We start from the raw sequence: 26,451 nt of genomic DNA, 5'->3' as shown, positions 1-26,451 counted from the left end.
CTTGCGCTACTATCAGTGATAGATGGGGCCATGCTGGCTCAAGAGAAACGAAATTTAGCGGGACATAAATCTCAAGCATGAAGCGTCGCCTCGAAATCAAGCAAGCAGGTCACCCAGCTCAATGTGCGCGCCGCTAATTAATCACACCCGGTTTTCATAATCATCTAGCCAACCCCCACCCCTTTCCTACTATTTGAAATCTTCAATCTTGTCCCATCAGGGCTACGAGGACTGGCTACGACACAAAGCTGACTGCTCCATCAACGAGTGTCCGGTGGATGTGGTGCAGCGTGGGAAGGCGGCGAGGACGCAGAGTCACAAGCTACGGGTAACAACTGGCTTGTTAAGCCGAACGGCACCTGGGGCCCCAAAGCCGACACATTGCTTAGTCCACATTTGTCTTCTGTGTAAAACACGCTCCAATTAATCCAACATGATGTGTGTGGACTAAGCCTGAATGGTATATCGTTTAAACATCGTCATCGCGATGTGCTCATGTGCAACAGTCTTATCGCAAGGACGTGCGATAGTTTTTTTTGTTTGTTTTTTTTAATCCAAAAACTTTTGTTCAGCTTCATGCGCTCCGCACAGCCTCCTTCCTTCTCCCAGCTCTTTGTTCCTTAGTCGCTGTGGCACATGCTTATTAACTCATTTGCTCCCAAAAACTTCCAAATATGTTCTATTTTTAATTGCTTCAGTGTCCCAAAAAATTATTTATACTAAGCCTGAACGATATATCGTTTAAACATCGCCATCGCGATGTGTGCGTGCGTGATAGTCCCATCGCAAGGACGTGCGATAGTTTTTATTTTTTTTAATCCACATACGCCCTGCTTTCTGCTCTGCGCAGAGCCTCACACCCTCCCTCTCCCAGCTCTTTGAACCTCACAGTCACTGAAGCACTTGCTTATTAAAGTTAACGATGCTGGTATCTTTGATCTTGCCAAAGAAGCGGACATCACAGCGCAGCAGCTGTCAATCATCGTTAACTTGTTAAACAGTTTCTGCAGGGAAGCTGCTTTGGAATGAATGTGTGTGTGTGTGTGGAGACGTTTGTGACACATAAATTAAATGCCAGAAGTGATCATGAGTTTGTAATTTCTACATGTCCTCCAAGAGTCACAGCTAAGGTAGATAAACAGAAGTATTTAATAAAGCCAAGCATTTTTCTACTACAGTACTTTATTGTTAAAAAATGATTTGGTTGGACAGTTATGTTTAAAACTGATCATAATTATTACATTTGAAGTGCTTAAAACCATTTATTATTATATACTGTATATAATATATATATATATATATATATATACATTTTTTAAAATCATACTTTGGGGAAAAAGAGAAAAAAACATGCCTTATATGTATCTCTTTCCAATGCTAAATCTGAATAAATCCAAAGTCTTTCCAAACAGCTATTCAAGTCATCTAGTGAAAATTTCTTTTTAAAAAAATATTTTTTTATTTTTTTTTAATATCGCAATATAATGTCACAACCCCCCCCCCCCCCCCCCCCAAAATCGCAGCAATAGTTTTTTCCAATATCGTTCAGGCCTAATTTATACGTCATTTGCTTTTTTTTTTTTTTTTTTTTGACAAGAGGCATCTATAGATTCCTATGTATGTAACATACAATGCACAAAGCTCAAAACCCATTTTAAAGCAATAAAACTGGCCACTAGAGGTCAGTAGCGCATTTGGTAATAACTCATCTCGGGCCAAGAAAGGAAGTGAAGAAAAATAGTCAGGAAACGGAAGTTGGAGGGATCTTGTGAAGATGCGTGAGAATTTGAGAAAAATGTGGAGAACGATCGGGGAATAAAAAGGCAAACGACACTGGAGGAGTGTTTTGAAAAGAAAACGAAACCATCATCAAAGAAGGATTCAAAAAAATCTATCTTGATGAGACATACGGTGACGTCCACAACAGCGTCAGGTTCCACACGCGTTCTGCCGAGCTCACGTTGCGTTAGTCCTTAGCCCGAGGTTGAACCAACGTTGAAGATGATGAAAAAAGTGAGACCGATCTTGATCCAGACTCATCAAATTAGCCACGGGAGCAGCCGAGAGCCTTCCCCGTTGTTTAGTGCGCAAATAGTTCAACAGTTCAATAGCTTAGTTATGTGTAAATAAATTGTTACTTTGCGATCAAAAGCTCTATTAGTCTTGTTGTTTGTTTTTTTGTAGAACAAAAACATTATTCAGATGTTTGGGGTGTTACATAAGCAATAAATAGCTATGTTAAAGTCATGTTTGAAATGTATGCTTTCACAAAAAGCTCAATTTCTGTTTTTTCATCAAAAATTGGAAAAATTGCTCAAACTAAGCTATTTTCTAATGCTGATTTCGAAAGAATGGAATAAGATATGAACTTCCTTTTTTTTCCTGATGAAAGAAGAGGGTCTAATCTTTCTTTTGGTTCACGTTCATATAGCAATAGAACAGAATTTTCTGTGGGCCTTGCAAAATCTGTCAAAATCCAGTAAAACGGCCGGGAGCGAAGGGCCTTGCTCCGGTGAAAATGGCTGCGAGTGAATGAGTTAAAGTTAAAAATGTTGACGGATGGTTGTCTTTGATCTTGCAGAGAAGCGGACTTCACATGCATCGCATACGTCAATCATTGTTTAACTTGCTAAATAGTTGCTGCACAAGGAAGCGCGCGCTGGAATGAATGTGTGTGCGTGTGTGTGTTGAGACGTTCAAGGCAGCCGGACATGTTGTGTTGTGGCACTAAACCCCAGAAGTGATCTTGAGAAGTTTGTAATTTTTACATATCACTCCAGGAATCACAGCCAAGGTAGGTAAACAGAAGCATTTAATAAAGCCAAGCATTTTTCTACTACTAATACAGTACTTTATTTTTGTTTAAAAATGATTCGCTGGGACAGTTATTTTTAAAACTGATCATGATTATTACATTTCAAGTGCTTAAAAAACATTTATTATTTTAATCATACTTTGGGGGAAAAAAAGTGAAAAAACATGTATCTCTTTCCGATGCAAAATCTGATTAAATACATTGAACGCACACGGGGTGTGCGCTACTTTGCAGTTTTTCACTTATCGCGGCGGGTTCTGGTCCCCATTAACCGCGAAAAACGAGGGATGACTGTACACTGCGGTCACTTTGAATCACACAAAGTCTTTCCAAACAGCTATTCAAGTCATCTAGTGAAAATTTCTTTAAAAATATATATATATATATACACAGTAGGGCTGTCCCAAACGACTAATTTCCTCCCGATTAGTCAGCCGACTATTTTTACGATTAGTCGACTAATCTAATAATTTTTTTTTTTTAACTACTTTAATAATGAAATTTTTGTTGAAGCTTATTAATTCACAAAAAACATTTTGGAACACCTAAATTTTGTATTAACGTATAAACAAATAACATAAATATCAATAATAAATCACAAACAATGAGGTCAAATGCTGCCGGCATTAACTAGTGCGAAAAAAAATGAAAACGGAAAAACAAAGACTTCACCTCTTTAACAGAAGTCAAAATAATTCTTACTCTTTTTGTGGTATGTCATTGTCTATATTGTTCTAAATGTTAAAATAAATTGCAATGTCCCGGACAACCATTTTCAGAATACTTTGTGTCACAGAGTTCAGATGCTTTTTGTGGTGTGCATTCTGCATTTTTGGGGGAGGGGAAAAACTGTTTAACTTTTGTTTGTTTTAACCTGAAAATAGATAAAGTAGAGGCCACACTGAAATATTACAATTATTTTGAATGAGAGGCACACATACTCACAGTAACAAAAATTAAATATATAGTATTAATTTATTTATTTAAATATAGTATACTACTATATGTATATACACAATGTGGGAGCTTCCATGATCCTAATACATTTAATAATAATTTTAAAAATATATTGTATAATTATATAATATCTATATTAATTATTTTATTAAATAAAAATGCACGTTGATACGACGCACATAAAGGTAACTTCCATTTTTTAAAAATCGTTAGAAAGTTGTATGGACTTACAATCCGCTAGCTTGTTGTTTCTTGTTGTCTTTGAAAATTATACTTGGGTGACGGCGCTTCAAGTGTTCGTTCATAGCCGACGTGCTACTGTGGTATACGAGCTCAGCTTCGCAAAGAGTACACACAGTGGCACCCGCCATATTTTCCTTAAAATAATTCCTGGCTCTGGCTATTCTGGTCCACTTTTTTGGCGTTATGCCACTTTCACGTGTCACCAATTCTGCCCTTTTTGGTAATTGGCGGTGTTTTCAACTCCTCGCTGTACTGAAGAGTGAACCGGCGATTCACTTGGCTCGTTGTCCTCGGTTCATCAGATTTCTTCCTCAGGAAGGCGGCGGCGTGCATAAAAACACCGAGAGGCGTCGGATGGCTCTTTTTGGATACTTTTATTGACCAAAACAAAAACGTGGGGGATGCAGCCACTCAACTCCGCGGTACCCGCGCACTTTCCCAACTCACCGATCTCGCTCCATCGCTCTCGCTCTCCCACTTTCTTCCTCTTTGCTCAATCTGACAATGCCGGTCACATTGAAATAACAGCGGCCCCCTTGGGGGTGCCAGTAACAACCGCTTGCGTCGCGAACGCCTGCCATTCTAAACTTTATCGGCATGTAAATTTTTTTTCAACCTATCATTACCCGTCAACGGTATGTTTTGCCCGTCGACGCATTTACGTCATTGATGACGTCGACTAGTCGGGACAGCTCTAATATACAGTATATATACAGTACATATATTTTTAATATCCCAATATAATATCGCAATACATTGCAAACCACAAAAAAAACGCAACAATAGTTTTTCCAATATCGTTCAGGCCTAGTGTGGATGTTATGAATTGTATTGTAAAGTGGACCCTCATGATATGAGCATGATTCCTTGCCTTTACGAGTTTTTCACAATAGTACGTGCAAAATCCAGAAAAGCCTCTCTTGCTCAATCCACGTGCAGGGTAATGTGTCCCTGTCCGTTGTGTTTTCCATTCTTTACCCGACCCCCATTACCCCCCCCCCCCCCCCCCACACCTCCCTGTCGTCACGAGTGTCTCTCTTGTGTTTTGCGGCCGTGTTTCGTGGATCAAACGGAGCGGATTAGCGCGTGAGCCGGCAGTAGGAATAATGACGAATATATTAATCAGGCAGATTCGCAGAGCATGTGTCATGTGTACGGTCACCATGACGATAGGATTTTATCCGCGCCACGTAAGCTGCTCGCTTGGCATTATCTGTTACGCAATTTCTCAATCCTGCCAAAAAAAAGTGTGTCCACGTGGGCGAAAGCTCTGTCATCTATTATGGATGTCGCCGCAATGATGTGGCTGTTGTGTTGTCGTGACAGGTGGGTGACATCGTGGTGGTTAGAGAAGACGAGACCTTCCCATGTGACCTCATCCTCCTCTCGTCAAGCCGACAGGATGGTACCTGCTACGTCACAACCACTAGCCTGGATGGGGAGTCCAGTCACAAGGTGCACCAAAATTATATGACTACAATACAGTGGTGTGAAAAAGTATATTTGCAATTTCTCACATTTCTGCAAAAAATCGCCATCAAATGTAATGTGATCTTTGTCAAAATCACACAGATGAAAAAAACAGTGTCTGCTTTACAGGCATGCAAACTTGCCACCTTTCGGCGAAATTTCGCCGTTTTGAAATCAAAATGGGTCATTCTTCTGAATCACGTAGATCCGAGGAGAAAAAAAATGGCGCGGGGGGGGGGGTCAGGGGCGTCTGTCAACAAGCGAGTGAAACTTAACTTCAAAACTGTAGTCCATGCTCAAAACTACACTCTAGTCCGATGACCTAGACCTATCACCGCCACTCTCTTCTCGTGACAACAAATGACTGACAATAGTGAGCACAGTTAGCACCAATCAGCAATGAGGAGGCGGAACCCCTCCCCATCCCAGCTTCTCGCCCGGACCCGTTGGAAATTGCGGCAAGGTAAGGGATTAATGTCAAAAAATGGTTAACTTCTTAAAGCTAAAAGTTTGAGTGACGGCCTATAATAGTCTTCATAAATCATTCAATCGTGTTGTTCGATCAATTCCTGCGCTTGTAATGGTGTCTATAACACAAGTATTCGCTTAATTTCTTGATAACTGACTTCAGATAGTCCTCGATATTTCACCGCCTCGTAGAACGCGGTTACTCGAGGTAGCGCTAACTGCGGAGGGGCTAACTAGCGCCTTTCACACAGGGCTTTGTAAGTAAAGTTAGCGAACGTCAGTTGGGATCTGAATTGTCGCCAGTTGGCGTTGTGACGAGTTATTTAAGGCCCCTTTGTAAAGCGCTTGTCAACGATAAAAAACAAAAATCCTGAGCAATGAGGTAACTAGAGTGATGAACTAGTGCCTTCCATACAAGTCATGTTCAGGGCTTTGTCAGTAAAGTTCTGAATGGTCACCAGTTATTTTTGACAACGAGTTATTTAAGGCCCCTCTATACTTTCCGATAATTACATAAAGGGAAGAGTTTTGCCTTGTTGTGGAGGTCGTTTCATTCGTTTAGCCATCAAGAGTTTATCAAACCGGAGAGCTCCGCTACAGGTTGCATTTGAAAGTACCCCCATTCCCGCGTTCTTCGTACACACCCCCGTTCATAAAACAGCCTACAGGTGTACGTCTGTTTATCCAGTATGATGCCCTATCAATCGAAGTTAAGGACCATGGGACTAATTGCTTTGGTTGAATGTAAATAAAGTTATGATCACTACAGTTAATGCTTTTAAAGACTTGTATTTTTTTTTATTCTACAGTGGGGAGAACAAGTATTTGATACACTGCCAATGGGAAAACCCATTGGCAGTGGAAAACCCATTGGCAGTGTATCAAATACTTGTTCTCCCCACTGTATCTATCTATCTATCTTACACATAATAGTTAAGTGAATGGAATTTATACTGTACCTGTACATTTATATTTTATGCTGTACAGCTGTTCTCTGCTTAATGCAAATGGGACATACTGTATATTTTATAATTTAGATTTTGTATAATTTGATACTTAATGCGTCTTATATGTTCTGATTTCAGGATGAGAGATTGACTTGTATATGTTAAATTATTATGTACTGTTTTTAATTCGAGATGTCTCTGGTTGCACTATGAAATGCACTTTCCTGCGCATGCCGTGTGTCCATGTTACTTTGTCACCTTTTTCACCCCTAACCAGTTTGCATGCCTGGCTTTAACTAAAACAACCCAAACATTTATAGGTTTTCATATTTCAATGAGGATAGCATGCAAACAATGACAGGAAGGGGAAAAATAAGTAAGTGAACCCTCTGCCTAAGGAGACTTAAAGAGCAATTGAAACCCAATTTTTACCAAGCATTTTAAGTCAGGTGTGTGCCCAATCACTGTTGAGTGGTTTAAAGCTGCCCTGCCCGCTATAAAACACACTCCTGGCAAAAAAATGTCTTGATGAGAAGCATTATCTGTACATCATGGCTCAGTCAAAAGAGCTGTCTGAAAACCTGCGATCAAGGATTGGTGATTTGTATAAACCTGGGAAAGGATACAAAATCATTAAATGTGATGGTTCACTTACTTATTTTCCCCCTTCTGTCATTGTTTGCGTATTATCCTCATTAAAATATGAAAACCTATAAATGTTTGGGTGGTTTTAGTTAAAGCAACCACTGTTTTTTCATCTGTGTGATTCTGACAAAGATCAGATCACATTTGATGGTGATTTTATTCAGAAATTTGAGAAATTCCATAAGGTTCAAACACTTTGTCATACAACTGTATACCTCATATTTTAAAGGACACAAAATTATTTGGTCATTTTTTCCCCCCAGACTTCATGCTATAATTGACTAAAAACAAACTTAGTACCGTAATTTCTGAACTATAAACCACACTGTTGGCCGCGCGTTCATGTTTTTGTAACCACTATCTGACTCCAAGAACACTAATTTTGATAATCCAAAGAAAAGCTCTAATGGCGTCTTTCCAAAACGGAGACCAATTAATCCAAGTCGAGAACACTCAAAAATAATGAGAACAACCATGAAAACTGTCAGACAAACAGAGGGAGAAAACTGGGCCCAGGCTCCCATTCTAGCAGCACTCCTCTCGGAATCCTGAAAAGTGAAAATTTGGGTCTTTTAGAAGGTGCCAGGAGTTAGGGAGGCAGATCAGAGGAGCTGGTAGGGCGCTGCCCATGGGTTTCTCCAGTCTTGAATTAGGCAAAAGAGTTCATGGTTACTGTTTTCGAGTCGATGCTGATTATCTTCTGTCAGTGTCAGTCAGGAGTGGGTTGACTCTGCGTAACGCCATCAAAGAACTATCTGTTCGTTATCATATGGCGATGGTTGACGAAACTACTGACCTCTAGCACCGTCAATGGCATTGAAACCAGAGCATTCAGAGCTACCGCCGCACTGGACTATAAACCGCAGCGGTCCTCACTGTATTATGGGATATTTACATCAAAAGATTAACCAACCAGTAACACTTTATTTAACAGCGGCATCATAAGACTGTCATAAGACCAAATGAACCACCATGAATTGCTTCAAGAAGCTTCATTTTGCCATCACTGTTCTCTTTTGGGAGACAGTCAACCTCTGCTGCCATCTGCTGTCAACACTGTTGTCATCCAACATGCATCCTAGCATGCATTGCAGCGCTACAGATGTAAATAACAAATCAAAATTCATCTTCTGTGCTAATTATTTCTTCAGTTGCTGTTCTAGTTGTTTCATTAATTGCTAGTTATGGAATTTGGTTGCACTATTTGACAGTGGCGCCATAAGACTGTCATAAGACCATCAAAATTATGACATGACGCCGCCATTAGCATGAATGAATGATTATGATTAGGGTTGTTCCGATCATGATTTTTTGCTCCCGATCCGATCCCGATCGTTTTAGTTTGAGTATCTGCCTATCCTGATATTTCCCGATCCGATTTCTTTTTTTTTGCTCCCGATTCAATTCCAATCATTCCCGATAATTTTTCCCGAACATATACATTTTGGCAATGCATTAAGAAAAAAATGAATAAAACACGGACGAATATATACATTCAACATACTGTACATAAGTACTGTATTTGTTATGACAATAAATCAAGATGGCATTTACATTATTAACATTCTTTCTGTGAGAGGGATCCACGGATAGAAAAACTTGTGACTTTGTATATTGTGACTAAATATTGCCATCTAGTGTATTTGTTGAGCGTTCAGTAAAAGATACTGTAGCCATGCCCAAATGCATGATGGGAAGTGGAACCATGACGGTGCGTAGTGCTACCAATTGATATATCTTCTCTGCGTTGGGAAATAACATAAGGTGTTAAGAAAAAGATCAATTGCTACCTTGCTTCCCCACATTGCTTCCCATGATATTTCTAATCGTAGGGAGAGGGATTGTAAGGCTTTAGCCAATTAAATAAAATCTACAAAGGCTGCCAAAATTCACTGTACTCATTTAACGCTGCCTTTTAACTCTCTATATAGGTAAAACGGCGCCATTACAGATTGACTGCAACAATGCGTGAGTGGGTCGTGCAGCGTATGCATTTATTGCGTTAAATATTTTAACGTGATACACTTTTTTAAAAAAAATAATTACCGCCGTTATTGGGATAAATTTGATAACCCTACCTTACGCCTAAACTAAAGACTCTGGATGAGTGTAACATATTATGTCTGTAACATTTAATACAATTAGAAAACGATTTAATTAAAAAATATATATATATTTTAAAAAAAGGCATGGCCGATATTTTTTTGCCGATTCCGATACTATAAAAATGATGTAATCCGACCCGATCGATCGGTGATCGGGACATCTCTAATTATGATAGATGTCATTTTGTGTCATCCGGAAAATTGACCCTTTTGAATGGATGTAAAAGATCCGCGCTGGACATAAATAGAGTTACTGACATAATTTGGCAGGTTATTTCTTAGAAATCCCCAGTATCGATGATGTCATTTTAGTACCATATCAGTGCAACACTAATAAATTAGCTAATTTTCCTCAATGTAAGCATCGCTCCTCTTTCTTCAGACGTACTACGCCATACCAGATACAATGGCCTTCAGGACTGACCAGGAAGTGGATTCCCTACACGCCACTATTGAATGTGAACAACCACAGCCTGACCTCTACAAGTGAGTGGTACACTTCAATGTCTGTGTGAAAACTCAGTCACTTTCCTTTATTGCCGTTTTGTCTTGCCTTTCTTCTTAACCTAGATTTGTGGGACGGATCAATATTTATAAGGAAAATGAAGAACCTGTCGCGAGGTAAGTTTTTATTTGATTAATTGTATGTTGAACTTCCTGCTTTTAAAGCAACACTAGTTAACTTTTCAGCCTTTATAAAGTATTTTCATAACATTTGTGATAATATGTCGACTTTCACCGGCACTAATTAACTTTGAGGAGGGTGGCAGTAACCCTGCCAAAAATAAATAAATAACTACAAATGTGCTGACTGCTTTACGCCATACGTCACTTCCCCTAATCCCCATTAGTGATAAAGAAGGCAGTCGATGCGAATGCTTTCGCGCGAATTGTGCAAAGATGGCAGAGCAACAAAAGAAAAAAAAAGTTTTGTCTGAGGAGGAAAAAAAGGGAAGCTAACAGGACATATAGAACAAACACTGGCCCGCTTTCACTCGCTGGCGTGACGCCCCAACCGAACTCGTGAGGCGGATTGGGGGGGGGGGGGTTAGACACACCTAGCCACACGGTTGCTAACCATCATATGCTATTGTTTAGCCACAACTGGATTCATTCCCTTATTACTGTCCATCCTTCACACAGCTGCTGGAAACAGAAATGTTGTTTAATCCATCTGCAGGCGACCGGGAGATTGATTATTGATTGATTGATGATTTTACGACACTTTGCAGATGTGCGCTGGTCCTTATGGAAAACGTAGTCTTCCTTAAGGCAAAACACTACTGCTTCTGTCCACCGGCATCGCTAAAATCGACCAAAACTGAAAAGTTACCAAGTGTTGCTCTTGAAAAAATTATTTTAATTTTTAACACTAATACAGTGGTTTCTCAACCTTGCTAAAGGCACCGAACCCAAACAAATTTCACATGTGGATTCACCGAACCCTTCGGAATCAAATAATAAAACAATTTTTTGAAACTCAAAACCAATATACCATAATTTTTTAACTATAAGGCGCACCTGACTATAAGCCGCTACCCACCAAATTTGACACGAAAACGGAATTTGTTCATAGTTAAGCCACACGGGACTATAAGCCACAGCTGTCCTCACTGTATTATGGGATATTTACACCAAAATATATTAACCGGTAACAGTTTATTTGACAGTGGCATCATAAGATGTCATAACACCAAATGAACCACCATGAAGCTTTAAACCAATTGGCTGCAAAGCTTCATTGCTTCAAGAAGCTTCATTTGGCCATCACTGCTCCCTTGGAGGAGATAGGCAACCTCTGTTGCCACCTGCTGTAAAAACTGTTGTCGTCCAACATGCCCTCTAGCATGCATTGCAGTGCTACAGATGTAAATAATCAAAATTTATGTTCTGTGCTAATTATTTCTTCAGTTACTGTTCCAGTTGTTTCATTAATTACTAGTCATGGTATTTGGTAACACTTTATTTGACAGTGTCGCCATGAGACTCATAAGAGCATCTTAATTAGGACATGACACTGCCATGAGTATTAATAGATGCTTATAACAGATGTCATTTTGTGTCATCTGGCAAATTATCTCACTTTTTAATGGATGTAAAAGATCCCAGTTGGACATAAATGGAGTTAGTCTCACGCCGCTGTCAAATAAAGTATTACCTATTAACCCAAATAAATCAACAAATAAGCTGCACTAAACTATAAACCGCAGGATTTAAAATGAGGGAGAAAAAAAGTAGCGGCTTATAGTTCCAAAATTGCGGTTTCTAAGCTAGCTAGCTAATAATTTAGCAAATTACAGTTCAGAATTCTTCTCATTTTGACAGGATGTTTTATAAACAGGTCAAAATTTGAGACCACGCTGCCCAATGGTCTGGTGTATTCCCTCACACCGAGTGCGAGTCAACCTTCCACTGAGCAAACCAGTTCCTCCTCCCATCAGATCAAGGACTAGCAGTTAAAAGAAATTGATTAAGCCTGTAATTGGGAGCAAATCAGTCCAAAACCTGGTCTAAAAAGACACTTTGCCTAGATTTATTCAGCGTACGAAAATGGGGCTCTGCGTTTCTTTACCTTCGCCGAACCCCTGGGGCTCAATCGAACCCAGGTTAAGAACCACTGCACTAGTATAATTTCCACATTATATTACACCTGTTATGTTTAAAATTATAATAACTCTTTACAAATGCTTGGCTGTATTTATGTAATACTGTATATTAAACTTTTTCCTCTTATATCATGATTAAATGTACAATTTTGTTGTTGTTAGATAGTTAGCAAGTTTGCTGCTGCCATTTTTAAATCAGGCCTTTGTTCTCATGCTATTCTATGCCTGTTGTGTATTATTTCTTTTTTTGTATTTTTAAGAAATATCGTATTGTATTCCATTTTTATGTTCTATTAATCCTTTTATGCTAGCCCTCTTTTACTAACTTGCACTTTACACTTGGATCTTTGTTACTGTGGTGTTGTGTGTGCTGGAAAGCTAATTTCCCTGAGGGAACCCTCCCAAGGGATTAATAAAGTGCATTGCATTGAATTGAATTGTAAAGTCAATCGCTCCTTTTTTCTTTTAGACCACTTGGTGCTGAGAACTTACTACTCAGAGGAGCAACACTGAAGAACACACAACATATTTATGGTGATGATTTGTTTTACACTTTCAGGGACAGGGGTCACGACAGTGGACACCTATTCAAAAGTTGTCATTCGTGCAAACATAAAAACATATCTTTAAAATCTTAGGTTATTCCCAAATTTAGAACACAATGTATTCCATTTATGTACAATTTATTCCCCTTTTATTTTGTTGTGCATTTCCTTTTCAAGACATATTGCTTTACATTTTCCCGTCAGGGTGATTTGAATTTTTTGAGTGTATTATTGCTGTAACGATAATCGATAACGTTAGCTTCTCTTGGCTTTGTGGTTCGGGCGGCAATGTCTTTGGACAGGATTTTTATGGGGAAAAGGCCACGTGCTGAGCCAGAAGAGGAGCTCAACACTGGTCCTGCAACGATTAATTGCTTAACTCGAGTAATTCGATTAGGAAAAAAGCTTCAAATCAAATTTTGCTGCTTCGAGGATTTGTTTAATTAGAGTGACGTTGTAATGGTTGGTTCTGAAAGTGTTGCATTTAGTTTTATTGATTTGGGTGGATACACTGCCCTCTTCGTAGCAACAGAATATATGCTGTTTTGTGTAACATGGTTGAATCCAGCTGCTCCCTGTTAAGACCAACATAAGTTTTTTTTTTTTTTTTTTAGCTAATGTGTTTGTTAATGTATTCGTTATTTAGTTTCAAAGTATATTTAGCAGTTTTTGTGGGGATATGTTTGAATAATTTGTTAAAAGCATTATTAAAAAAAAAAAAAAAAAATGTATATCATTTAAGCTAGCTGATTTTTGCTATGCAAGTTAGCCAGTCATTCTTTTGTTGTCCTTAGATCATTTATTTATTTTTTAGATCATTTGAGGCCAAGCTCAGGTTTTTAAATTTATTTTTAAATGCATTTATTGCTCTTGTAAAATGAGAGTGCAGTTCTGCATAGTTTGAAGAAACACTTGGGAATTTTATTTTGTTTTCGCATTTGATGCTCTTTTGAAAGTGTAATGCGGCAGGCCGTAATAAAATAAATTTCATTGTGTTGGGTCTAAAACACCTTCTTCAATTTAGCTTTTGACCCAGAGCGAGGTGACAAAGCCAGGACACAAGGAGGCAGGAGTCGGAGAGTAGACTTTTACCAAGCTGCAGTTTGGGCAGAGGTCTGAGATCGGGCAACGTGACTAAGAGCGTCTCATCGAAGTCTCTCTCAGAGCTCCCCGCGCTGCTGACTTTTATTGAGGGCTTGTTGCTGGGCAGAATATAGTTATAGTAATATACACTGTTGTGCAACGTGGCAGTTTCAAACGGGCAAGTTCCTTATTCTAGTCATTGATTAAATTAACAGTCACACTCATTGATTGAACAGTCACACTCCTGAGCGAGCAAGATAACTTTGTTTTGAACACACATTTGCACTCGAAGTAGCTTGGCGGAAAAGTACTGAGACGTTGTGTGATGAATCAACATATGTGTGTGTATCTGTTTATCAGCAGAATGTGAGCAATTGCCGGTAATAAAAATGTAAGCACATGATTATGGGCTAAAACTATTCATAATAGCTTGGGAGAGCGCGTATGATAGCTGTGGGAGAGCAAACTTGTATAACCCGCAGAGTATAATGGTCATACAATCAAGCATATCTTACACATTGCAAGCATTAAATACTTGTTTATTTGTTGTACATATCCTAAAATATATTCTGCAACACATTAAATGTTCGTAATCTGATTACTTGATTATTTGAACTAATTGATTGATTAATCGATTACCTAACTAATCGATAGCTGTAGCCCTAGTTGTCATTAGCTTAACTCATTCACTGGCAGCCCATGTTACAACGTATTTGTTGGAGCAGTTAGTAAAAGAGGAAAATTGAGTTTGAAAACTCTTACTGACGGCAATTTCAGCTCCTCCCAGTCAAAATGGATTGGACATCGGTTGCCATCACCGGCAGCTGAAGCTTTGTGGATTTATAAAACAAAACAAAATTCCAAGAGCAAAATACACACAGACCACGCTTATTTGAATTAACGTCTTTATTAGTCTTTTTTTTTATTATTATTATTTTTGTAATTTTAATTGTTTTAATTCTATTATATTTAGAATTTTTAATGTTTTATTTCTCATGGCTTAAATATGCTTTTTTAAAAATATTTTTTATTTGTTACTATTTAAAAAACTGATTGGATCCTTCAATTAATGCATTCACTTTATTTAAAATCATACATATATTCAATTGCAAAATATGTGTGGGCAACATTGATAGGACAATTAGATGTCAAATGTGTGCCGCAAAACATTGTCCCGCGGCCCCGCAGTTAGCCCCTGTACCGCAAGTTTGAGACCGCTGACCTATATGAATGTAATAAAAACATATAAAGGAAAAAAAATTATAACTGATGCATTGAAGGGTTAAATGAATGTCTCCTTACGCTGATGTTTATTGCCATAATAAATAATATTTTTTTCCCGACACTTCCTTAGCCGTTGCCATCTACACCGGCATGGAGACGAAGATGGCGCTCAATTACCAGTCCAAGTCACAGAAGCGTTCCGCCGTAGAAAAGTAAGAGATGATTATCCACCATTTTTCTTTGAATCAAATGTTTGGGTTTGTCTCATCAGGCAACTTTGTCTCTCCCCGCAGGTCCATGAATGCCTTTCTGATTGTCTATCTTTGCATCTTGATCAGTAAAGCAGTCATCAACACCGTACTAAAATACGCCTGGCAGTGGTCTCCGGACCGTGACGAGCCATGGTACAACCATAGGACGGAGAATGAGCGACAAAGACATGTGGTGCGTTGATGGACAGGCACAAGCCTGAACACATTTGTTCACAGAAATTATGACTTTTGTCTCATATCAATTCATATAGCGATTCTTTTAATATTGTGACTGCAATATACCGTATTGGCCCGAATATAAGACGGCCCTGATTATAAGACGACCCACTCTTTTTCAAGATTCAAGTTTGAAAAAATACTTTTTGAACACCAAATTAATTTTAATACAGAAAATAATTACAGTACATCCAAAACAAATGATTAATGAAATAGCATGAAAAAGCATGTTATTTTGCCTCATTCAAATCTTAATATCTGAACATTAAAATATGTAAACTAAAGTGCAATCACATTCGTAAATGAATGGCTTCTGGTTTTTGAAATGTAAATAAACCAATCTATTGTGATAAAACAATAAAATTGCAATGACTGCATTAACCATCAAAGTGAAGTCTAACGGTAACTGTAGTCTTGAAACAAATCTGAATAAGGAAAAACATTGCAATAAAATAATGCAAACTGGTTAAACTAAAAAGAGTAGCTGAGATCTGTCATGATAGAACATCGCTTCAATGATATCTGGCGCCATCTAGCGTCTTGAATGGGAAGAGTAGCTGAGCTCTGTCATGACAACATCGCTTCAATGATATCTGGCGCCATCTAGCGTCGTGAATAGGTATAATGTCTAGACCGCGAATATAAGAGGACCCCCTCTTTTTCAATGTTATTTCAATGCAAAAAACCCGTCTTATATTCCGGCCAATACGGTAATTTTTTTTGTTTGAGCTCTCATTCTGTTTGCTTCTGTTTTTACATTGTTACTCTTGCAAAATTGTGGCAAAAACATTGCTGACTTTTAATTCAATTCAATTCAATTTCATTTGTATAACCCCTATATCATAACAGGTTTGTCTCAGAGGGCTTCACGGATTGTGAATTACAAGTTTTTAAAAATAATTATAATGATATGTAAATTACTAATTCATTGTCGTGAAATTACCATAATTTTCGGACTATAAGCCGCTACTTTTTTCCTTCATTTCGAATCCTGCGGCTTATAGTACAGTGCGGCATATTTGTTGATTTATTTGGGTTCATAGGTAACACTTTATTTGACAGCGACGTCATAAGAATTATGACATGACACTGTCATAGGCATCACTGAATGCTTATGACAGATGTCATTGAGCATCATTTGGCAAATTATGCCACAAACTCCATTGATGTCCAGCTCTGATCTTTTACATCCCTTCAAAAGTGAGATTATTTGCCAGATAACTCGAAATGACATCTGTTATAAGCATTCATTAATGCTCATGACAGTGTCATGTCTTGATTATGGTTGTCTAATGACAGTCTTATGGTGCCACTGTCAAATAAGGTGTTACCAAATACAAAACTAGCAATTAATAAAACAACTGGAACAGTAACTGAAGAAATAATTAGCACAGAACATGAATTTTGATTGTTATTTGCATCTGTAGCGCTGTGTTGCATGCTCAGAGGCATGTTGGACGACAGCAGTTTTGAGAGCAGGTGACAGCAGAGGTTGACTGTCTTCCCCAAGGGAGCAGTGATGGTCAAATGAAGCTTCTTGAAGCAATGAAGCTTTGCAGCCAATTGGTTTCATGGTGGTCAATTCAATTCAATTTTATTTGTATAGCCCTATATCACAACAAGGTTGTCTCAAAGGGCTTTGCAGAGGCAATATGATACATAGTCAAAAACAGTAGATGAATTAAATAAAGTTCTAGTCCAAGTCTTGGGTTCTAGTCCAAGTCCTGGGCATCCCTCTTCCTTAGACCCTCCATGTCGGCAAGGAAAAACTCCAAAAACTCTTTGGGGGAAAAAATGAGAAACCTTGGGGAGAACCACAGTCAGGAGAGATCCATTCCCAGGACGGATAGACAAGATGCACCAGGACTGCTAATGGGAATTAGCAGACAGAGTTACAGTTTATAGAAATGCAATAGAGTGAGGGAACAGGAGGAGGTCCATCTAGCCAGATGAGACGGGGGGCAACGAGGACATCCATCCAGCCAGGGGTCCGGATAGTCAGGAGGCTGCGGCTGAAAAATTGCCCCTCCCCTGGCACACCGGGTGACTAGTGATGAAGAGACTAGTCAACTAGATATCAAAATTAGAAGAGAGAGATAAAGTAAGACAAGTTATAGGTAGAGTGAGAAAAGCAGATAGGACTCAGTGGCTGTGCTTCCCCCAGCATTATAGCTTCTAGTGCAGCTTAGACTGAACTGTGAGTCTAGTCCGATTTCAACTAGCCTGACCATAAGCTTTGTCGAATAGGAACGTTTTTAGTTTAATCTTAAATGTACAGACTGTGTCGACCTCTTTAATACTAGCTGGAAGCTGATTCCATAGAACAGGAACTTGGTAGCTAAAGGCTATAGCGCCTACTGTACTTTTAGAAACCCTGGGAACTACCAGTAGACCTGCATTCTGAGAACGGAGTGTTCTGTTGGGGCGGTATGGAACCAGAGCATCGGTGAGATAAGATGGCCCCAAACCATTTATAGTCTTAAATGTAAGAAGTAGGGCTGTCAAACGATTAAAAATTTTAATCGAGTTAATTACAGCTTAGAAATTAATTAATTGAAATTAATCGCAATTCAAACTATTTATAAAATATGCCATATTTTTCTGTAAATTATATATATATTCTGTAAAATAAATTGTTGGAATGGAAAGATAAGACACAAGATAGATATATACATTCAACATACGGTACATAAGGACTGTAGTGGGCATTTCACTCTGCTATCATTTAAATCTGTCTATGCTGTCCTCACTCCGAAGCGTCTACTTTTTCCAAAGCTAGACAGCTAGTGAACGACGCCTTAATAATCAGACTTCTTCCTTTTTCATCTGATTTAATAATAAAATGGCCTCAAACCATTGTCCTCTTTAGACAGTCGTAAAACTACAACAAAAAGTACTCAAGCATTGCATTAGCAACAACGTTAGCTTCGCACGCTATACAGGTTCACTAAACATAAAAAGCGTCTCATACAAAAAATATAACATGTCGCTTACTAACATAATATGTACATTCTTTACAACAACCATACTTACGGACAAATCTTGTCCAAGGATCATATAAGCACATTACAACGTAGGCGTCAGCCCGAGACGTCGTGCAGCCATGTTGAACTGGCAAGAAAACAATAAACCATGTTGCAAAGCTACCACAAGAGTTCGCTGTTGGACAGCACAAAAAGCCTTGCTGTAAAACTTACCAAAAGGCAGAATACTGTCTGAGCGGGACATGTGCGTTAATTGCGTAAAATATTTTAACGTGATTAATTTAAAAAATTAATTACTGCCCGTTAACGCACTAATTTTGACAGCCCTAGTAAGAAGGAGGATTTTGAATTTAATTCTAAACTTGACTGGAAGCCAGTGAAGGGCCTGGAGCACAGGGGCGATGTGCTCTCTTGTATTAGTTCCTGTTAAAAGTCTTGCTGCTGCATTCTGTACTAGCTGAAGACCTTTTAGAGAACTTTTAGGACAAGCTGCAAGTAGGGAGTTACAGTAGTCCAATCTAGATGTAACGAACGCGTGAATTTTTCTGCATCGTTTTTAGACAAAATATTTCTAATTTTGGCTATGTTGCGCAGGTGAAAGAAGGCTGTTCTGCAGGTTTGTTTAATATGAGTTTTAAATGACAAGTTAATATGGTCTTATGGCAGTCGTATGGTGCCGATGTCAAATAAAGTGTCACAGGTTCGTATCTTTGGTGTAAATATCCCATAATGCAGCGAGGACAGCTGCAGTTTATAGTCCAGTGCGGCTTATCTATGAACAAATGCAGTTTTCATGTCAAAATTGTTGGGTGGCGGCTTATAGTCAGGTGGGCCTTGTAGTGCGAAAATTACGGTAATCTTATTCTTGAAAAATATATTTTGTTTTGTTCACCGTTCACTTTATTCTACTGCTGTGTAGAATTTCCCTAAACGCTATTCTAACTACTGCACATTCGCTGCGTATACTTATATTTCTAAACATGGGTTTAAACATTGCCACTTTATTGCTGTATACCGTCACAAAATGTGTGTCGTGTTTTCCCGTAGGTGATCCGAGCTTTCACCGACTTCCTAGCCTTCACCGTGTTGTTCAATTACATCATTCCCGTGTCCATGTACGTCACGGTGGAGATGCAGAAATTTCTGGGCTCCTATTTCATCACGTGGGATGAGGAAATGTTCGACGAGGAATTGGGAGAGGGAGCTCAGGTTAACACCTCCGACCTGAATGAGGAGCTGGGTCAGGTAGTTGCAAATTATATTTTCGACCTATAAACATTTTTATTTTGTTGCCTGCGACCATTTTTGTTGCTCCATTTCCAGGTGGAATATGTTTTCACTGATAAGACGGGCACTCTGACGGAGAACAACATGGAGTTTATCGAATGCTGCGTAGATGGGAACGTTTACATTCCCCATGCAATCTGCAACGGTCAAATCCTAAGCGCTGCCTCCAGCATAGACATGATTGATTCTTCACCGGGTGGATATCGCAGAGTAAGTGTGCGCGACTTCAAAACTGTGACTTGGTGGGTTTTTTTTGTTTTGTTTTGTTTTTTGTATTTGATCTCCCGCTCAAAAAATTAGGGGTTAAAAATGAAAAACATTTATACTTATTAGCAGTGGCGGAACAAATGTACACAGGGGCCGGGTGCGATGATCATAAACGGGACGCCTCAAGTGAATCATCAGACAGAGGGTGGGGTAGGGTGCTAGTCGACAATTATTCAGCAGATGACAGGCCAAACTTAAGCCCCTTTCACAAATACCTGAACGCCGTTAAAATCCCGGAATTTAAACGGGTAGCCGTTGTTTGTGAAAGCAATTTCCCAGGTCGACTGACAGACATTACGCGGGCATTTTTTTTTTTTTTTGTCTTTTAACCTGTCCTGTTCAGCTGTTTGACACGGAGAATCGAAGTCTAAGTGCCCGGATAGTCTGAACATTTTTAATGTTTCACATTGAGAGTCTGACATACTCCCTTTGTGATCATTCAACACACCTCATTTATTATGACAAAACAGCGAACAGGAAGGGATTATGGGTAAAGATGTGGTCCGATCACGTCATTTTCGAAGTATCGGAATCGGCAAAAAAATATTGGACATGCCTTTTTTTAATATATATATATCGTTTTCTAATTGTATTTAACGTTACAGACAAAATGTCTTGCACTCATCCACAGTCTTTAGTTTTTGCTTAAAATAGGGCTATCAAATTTATCGCGTTAATGGCAGTAATTAATGTTTTAAAAATTAATCACGTTAATATATTTGCCGCAATTACCGCATGTGCTGCACGACCCACTCACACATTGTCGCGTTCAATCTATAATGGCGTCGTTTTATCTATATATAGAAGTAAAAGGCAGCGTAAAATGAGTAGGGAGAATTTTGGCAGTCTTTGGAGCCTTTTTTTAGTTGGCTAAAGCCTTAAAATCCCTTTCTCAACAATTAGAAATATCGTGAGAAGCAATGTGGAGAAGAAAGGTAATAGTTGATCTTTTTTTTTAACGCCCTATATTATTTTTGCCTGGTACACCAGACTCACCGCTGTTCCAGCTATTGAGTCTGGCCACCATTCACGCGGATACAATTTCCAGGGCGGAGCAAGCCACAGCAAACAGACAGCGGAGTGGACCAATCAGCGATGGGCAGACGTGACGTTAGTAAAATGACGAGGGACTTGCGCGCAGAAGTAAACATACGAAGAGGGCGGAGTTTATTCAACATGGCTAGCGCGAGACAGACAGTTGTCAATACTCGTGTCGATGTGTTTTTGGTAATTTAAAACGGATTTTACCGTGGATTGGAACATATTCTCGGCTCTCCCGTTCACCATCTGTGTTGGAGACGACTTTCGACGCGCAAGAGTGACGTTGCTCGTTAAGAACACGTCACGCAAATAAACGAATGATTTGTCGATCGATTTTGTGCCTGCTCGAGAGGCCGTTAATGGGCTGGTTCCCAGACTATACTCTCAGTGTTTGAAAAATACAGAGAGAATAGTCTGGCAGAGCCAGGCAAATATTATTTCCCAACGCAGAGAAGATATATCAATTGATGCCACTACGCACAGTCATGGTTGCACTTCCCATCATGCATTTGGGCATGGCTACAGTGTCATTTACTGAAAGCTCAACAAATACACTAGATGGCAATATTTAGTCACAATATACAAAGTCACATTTATCCTTTAAGAATTACAAGTCTTTCTATCCGTGGATCCCTCTCACAGAAAGAATGTTAATAATGTAAATGCCATCTTGAGGATTTATTGTCATAATAAACAAATACAGTACTTACGTACTGTATGTTGAATGTATATATTCGTCCGAGTTTTATTCATTTTTTTCTTAATGCATTGCCAAAATGTATATGATCGGGAAAAATTATCGGGAATGATTGGAATTGAATTGGGAGCAAAAAAAAAAGCAATCGGATCGGGAAATATCAGGATCGGCAGATACTCAAATTAAAACGATCGGGATCGGATCGGGAGCAAAAAAACATGATCGGAACAACCCGAGTTATGGGGGAACAGAAAAAAATAAACACAAGAGAAGAAAGAGAAGAAACACAAACAACAACAAGAAATACATTGAACGCCTAACTACACTAACAACTAATATGTTGGTGCTATTGTCAGCTAAATGTATTTCTGGTTGACACCATGTGGGGGGCCTGTTGACCAGGGAAAGAGGGGGAAGAAGGTGGGGGAGCCTATAACCTAAGAGAAAGGTGTAGAGTGTACACAAATCATCTCTGTGATCTAGAACCCAGTAATCGTGTAAATCCCTTGTGAGTGTAAGCCCGTTGGCGACCGACCCTACGCCACCCCATCGCCAATCCCGGCACCAGGACCCCCCGCCCGAGCGCCCCCAATAACATTCAGCCGCATGCGAGCCTCGCCGGGCACGCAGAAGCCACGCAGACGACACGGCATTACGCGGACATTTAACGGGTCGCGTATTATGTCTCGGACTTTCCCGGGACGAGGCATGTATGACAGCACGTGTTTGATTCAGGGTCATAACACTGAGGCTGATGATGTACATATCATGGCGGGCCGATCGTCATTTCTTTTTTCTTCGCAGTAAAATGAAAAGCGGCAAACAAACATCACAATTATCAACAAGGCAAACTGGAAATGGCAAAATGAAACTGAAAACATAATGAAATCGAATCCATCGTCCATCTTTGAAAATGTGTGGTTTGTTTTGTTGCCAATGTTGGGGCCCGCAACTGTGGAAACAAGGTTGTACCTCAAAGCACAAAACAACAGGAAGAAGCGTTCAAGGGTTTATTAAATACAAAATACATGCGATCGCAGAAAAGGGGGAATAACACACTGGATCCGTTACAGTAGTTTGACGTGGATCAATAATACTAACTTAAGCGGTTGGCAGAGAACCAATAAGACGACAAATTAAACACTCAAATGCTAGCACAATGTAGAGATTTCAAAACCAGGGCGGCAGACGAACAAGCTAACAAAATTCTAGAGGACAAGGTGTTCAATGGCGCCCTGCAAGTTAATATCTCGGCACCCTTCTCTTGGATGACCTGGGCTTAAATACAGTCTTGGTGAGCTTGCTCCCACAACCTGTTCTGTAACAAAACACGATCTGACTAACAGAATGTGACAGCCGATGCTGACCAAACACATACATTGTACAGTGTTAGCAAATTGGATGCCAGGACGGTGCTCGGCAATAGCCAATGGCAGAGCGTATATGAGTACGTCCCTTTCAGTAAACTCTGGGAGCTGTGAGTAGCTGCCAATACACGCCAGACTGTACTTTATTTTTGCCTTTTGCAACCTAAAATTTCACTCATAACAACAGGCATTTTCCCCCCGTTTAGACATGTCGTAACCTAAAAAATATTGTTTGTAGAGACGTTCATAAGTAGAGGTACCGCTGTATTCAATATTTTAATAATTTGCTGCTGGCCAATAAAAACTGGGCAGTGGGCCACAGTTGGCCCTCAAGCCGTAATTTGGACATTTTATAAATCTACTGGCATATATGAACATTTTTTTAAAAAGTCTTAATCCCCACTTTATTTTGTAAATTATTAAAGCTGTTGTAAACCTTCAGTGATGGCCTTTAAGAAATGTGCCCCTAGTGCATATAAAAGTGATTGCAAATTTAATCTGTGCCAACCAAATTCACATTTAGAAAATTGTTCATCAGCAGTCTCCGCATGAGCAAGCCTGCCAAACTATTTGAGCATAGGAATGTGCTTAATAGTAGACAGAAAGCAGGCAAAATAAATGGTTTATTCCCTAATTGATCCTAAGTAATATCTCAATAGTTAAAAAATAACCTTTTAGAAATATTTACACTTAATATTTACACCTTAATTTCATTCTTTGGCTTTAGGAGCATGAGGACCTGTTTTTCCGGGCATTGTGTCTGTGTCACACGGTGCAAGTGAAGGAGGAGGAGACAGTGGACGGCATCAAGAAGGGCATCCATCAAGGCCGACCCACTTCCTTTTACATCTCCTCCTCTCCGGATGAGGTGGCTTTAGTCGAGGGAATGAAAAGGTCAGTGTTCTAAACAGAGATGGTGGAGTAGCCTAAAATTTATACTCAAGTAAGAGTAGCGTACCGAACAGTTAAATGGCTACAGTATTATTTACTGAAAGCTCAACAAATACACTAGATGGCAATATTTAGTAACAATATACAAAGTCACATTTATCCTTTAAGAATTACAAGTCTTTCTATTCGTGGATCCCTCTCACAGAAAGAATGTTAATAATGTAAATGCCATCTTGAGGATTTATTGTCATAATAAACAAATACAGTACTTATGTACTGTAGAGCTGAAACGAATACTCGAGCAACTCGAGTAACTCGAGTTTAAAAACTGATCCGAGTAATTTTATTCACCTCGAGTAATCGTTTATTTTGACAGCTCTAAGCATCACGTTTTGCTCGGACTACTTTTAATGCGGGACAACGCGCTGATGTCACGTGCGTAGAGGAAGAAGCAAAAAAAAAAAAAACTTACTGCAGCCTACAACCGCTACAAACGACGCCGACGTTGCTAAATACTAGCCCGCACATGCTACGTTAGTTGCAGCTAGGGTCTGAGGAGTCTCATAGAGATCACATGTATGTTGAACTAGATGCACAATGACAGACTAGGCCGCGTCTGGGCAGCGTTAGCAAACAGCCGCCATCTTAAAGCAGTAGAGCGCCAAGCGCTAATAAAGAGCGCTAAGCGCTAATATATAAGATTAACTTTACTTTCACTACTAATTCATCTTACGTTAGCCCTGCGGAGGGCTAGGTTTCAATTAATTAAGACCACTTTCGATGCGTGGCTAACGTGTCTTACATACAGGCTTTAACATAACATAGCGTTGTGGAGTGATGAGGGTGTCAAATAAAAACTCAATAATGCTAACTATCAATTTTAGCTCAGTAGTCATTGCTGGATAAAACACCAAGTAGCACTAGTCCCTAATGTGCTCCAATACAGCCTGTATCATACATTTATTTTGAACAGTGCAAAAACTCAAAATCCTATAAGGACTTAGTTTAGACTAATTTAAAACTTAACTAGAACTTAAAAATGGCTTGACACAAATAGATATTCAATTGAAAAACGTGGGAAAAAATCCTAACTTTTAAGTGATGTGTGTTATCAAGCGTAAAGGCATTTTTAGGTGTATATATATATATATATATATATATATATATATATATATATATATATTAATCTAAAGGTTTTTTGAGTGAAAGCAGTGAATTAGTCTTTTTTTTTTTTTTTTTTTTTTTTTAATTCTAGTTACATCTGAGATGCAATTGTTGGCTGTTTTCAACAATATACATCAAAAATAAAGACATTGATTGACTGAAAATGATAAAATGTTTTGTTTTCTCATGTATATCTATAATTGCTCTTCACCTAAAAATATATTTGTTTTATCCGATTACTCGATTAATCGACAGAATTTTCAGTCGATTACTCGATTACTAAAATATTCGATAGCTGCAGCCCTAATGTACTGTATGTGGAATGTATATATTCGTCTGAGTTTTATTCATTTTTTTCTTAATGCATTGCCAAAATGTATATGATCGGGAAAAATGATCGGGAATGATTGGAATTGAATCGGGAGCAAAAAAAAAAAGCAATCGGATCGGGAAATATCGGGATAGGCAGATACTCAAACTAAAACGATCAGGATCGGATCGGGAGCAAAAAAACATGATCGGAACAACCCTAAAAATTACTCAAGTAAAAGTAAAAACAGTTTTCAAAAAACATTTTACTCAAGTACAAGTCAAAATGTTTTTGGTGAAAAGAATACTCAAGTCATGAGTAACTGCTTACAATGTCTGATTTCTTTTAAGCAATGGTATATTATATTTTTTTCTTGGCATAACAGCTTCTAATGGAATTATTATTATACTGTTACTTTAACCTTATTAGGCCAAAACAATACTCAAAAATCATCGAATTCTGTCAAGAAAAATCTACAGAAATGAAATGTCACCCATCCAAAAAGCATTTTGTACCCTCTAGTGGAGGAAACATATTTCTTTCCATGAAATTGAACTATTATATTACAGGTTTTCTATCCAAATGAAAACTGGGAGAGGGATTTAAATCCGTCCTTTGGAGTAGTGTTGACAGCAGCGCTCTATGTGAAATAGTTTATTTTTTTGCACCACTTTAAAGACATGATTGAACATGCCGGCGTGATCATAGGACTCCCAACTGCAATCTTGTGTGTGGTGGTGTGACTGTATTGTTAAGTGTGATTGTTACAATGGAGTCATGTGATTATTGTTTATATTAAATTATTATTGTTGCGATGTCTTTGGTGAAGCTGGTAGCGCCACTATGA

At 38.9% G+C, this 26,451-nt stretch overlaps 1 protein-coding gene across 8 annotated transcripts in view; it reads left to right on the top strand.

The window, feature by feature from the left end:
- The window catches only part of LOC130927029 (phospholipid-transporting ATPase IH-like), a 120,109-nt gene that overhangs the window by 43,307 nt on the left and 50,351 nt on the right, over positions 1–26,451 (top strand). For all 8 annotated transcript variants that reach the window (XM_057852496.1, XM_057852495.1, XM_057852494.1 and 5 more), the window contains exons 5-14: positions 221–328; positions 5,342–5,470; positions 10,033–10,136; positions 10,221–10,271; positions 12,726–12,790; positions 15,239–15,320; positions 15,402–15,552; positions 19,628–19,825; positions 19,904–20,077; positions 23,967–24,133. In XM_057852496.1, coding sequence (XP_057708479.1) covers positions 221–328; positions 5,342–5,470; positions 10,033–10,136; positions 10,221–10,271; positions 12,726–12,790; positions 15,239–15,320; positions 15,402–15,552; positions 19,628–19,825; positions 19,904–20,077; positions 23,967–24,133 — 1,229 coding nt within the window. The remainder of the gene's footprint in view (positions 1–220; positions 329–5,341; positions 5,471–10,032; positions 10,137–10,220; positions 10,272–12,725; positions 12,791–15,238; positions 15,321–15,401; positions 15,553–19,627; positions 19,826–19,903; positions 20,078–23,966; positions 24,134–26,451) is intronic.

This window comes from Corythoichthys intestinalis, chromosome 12 (genome assembly GCF_030265065.1).
Source record: "Corythoichthys intestinalis isolate RoL2023-P3 chromosome 12, ASM3026506v1, whole genome shotgun sequence".
NCBI lineage: Eukaryota > Metazoa > Chordata > Actinopteri > Syngnathiformes > Syngnathidae > Corythoichthys > Corythoichthys intestinalis.
The sequence above is the reverse complement of the archived record's forward strand: the minus strand, read 5'-3'. Positions and strand labels throughout refer to the sequence as shown.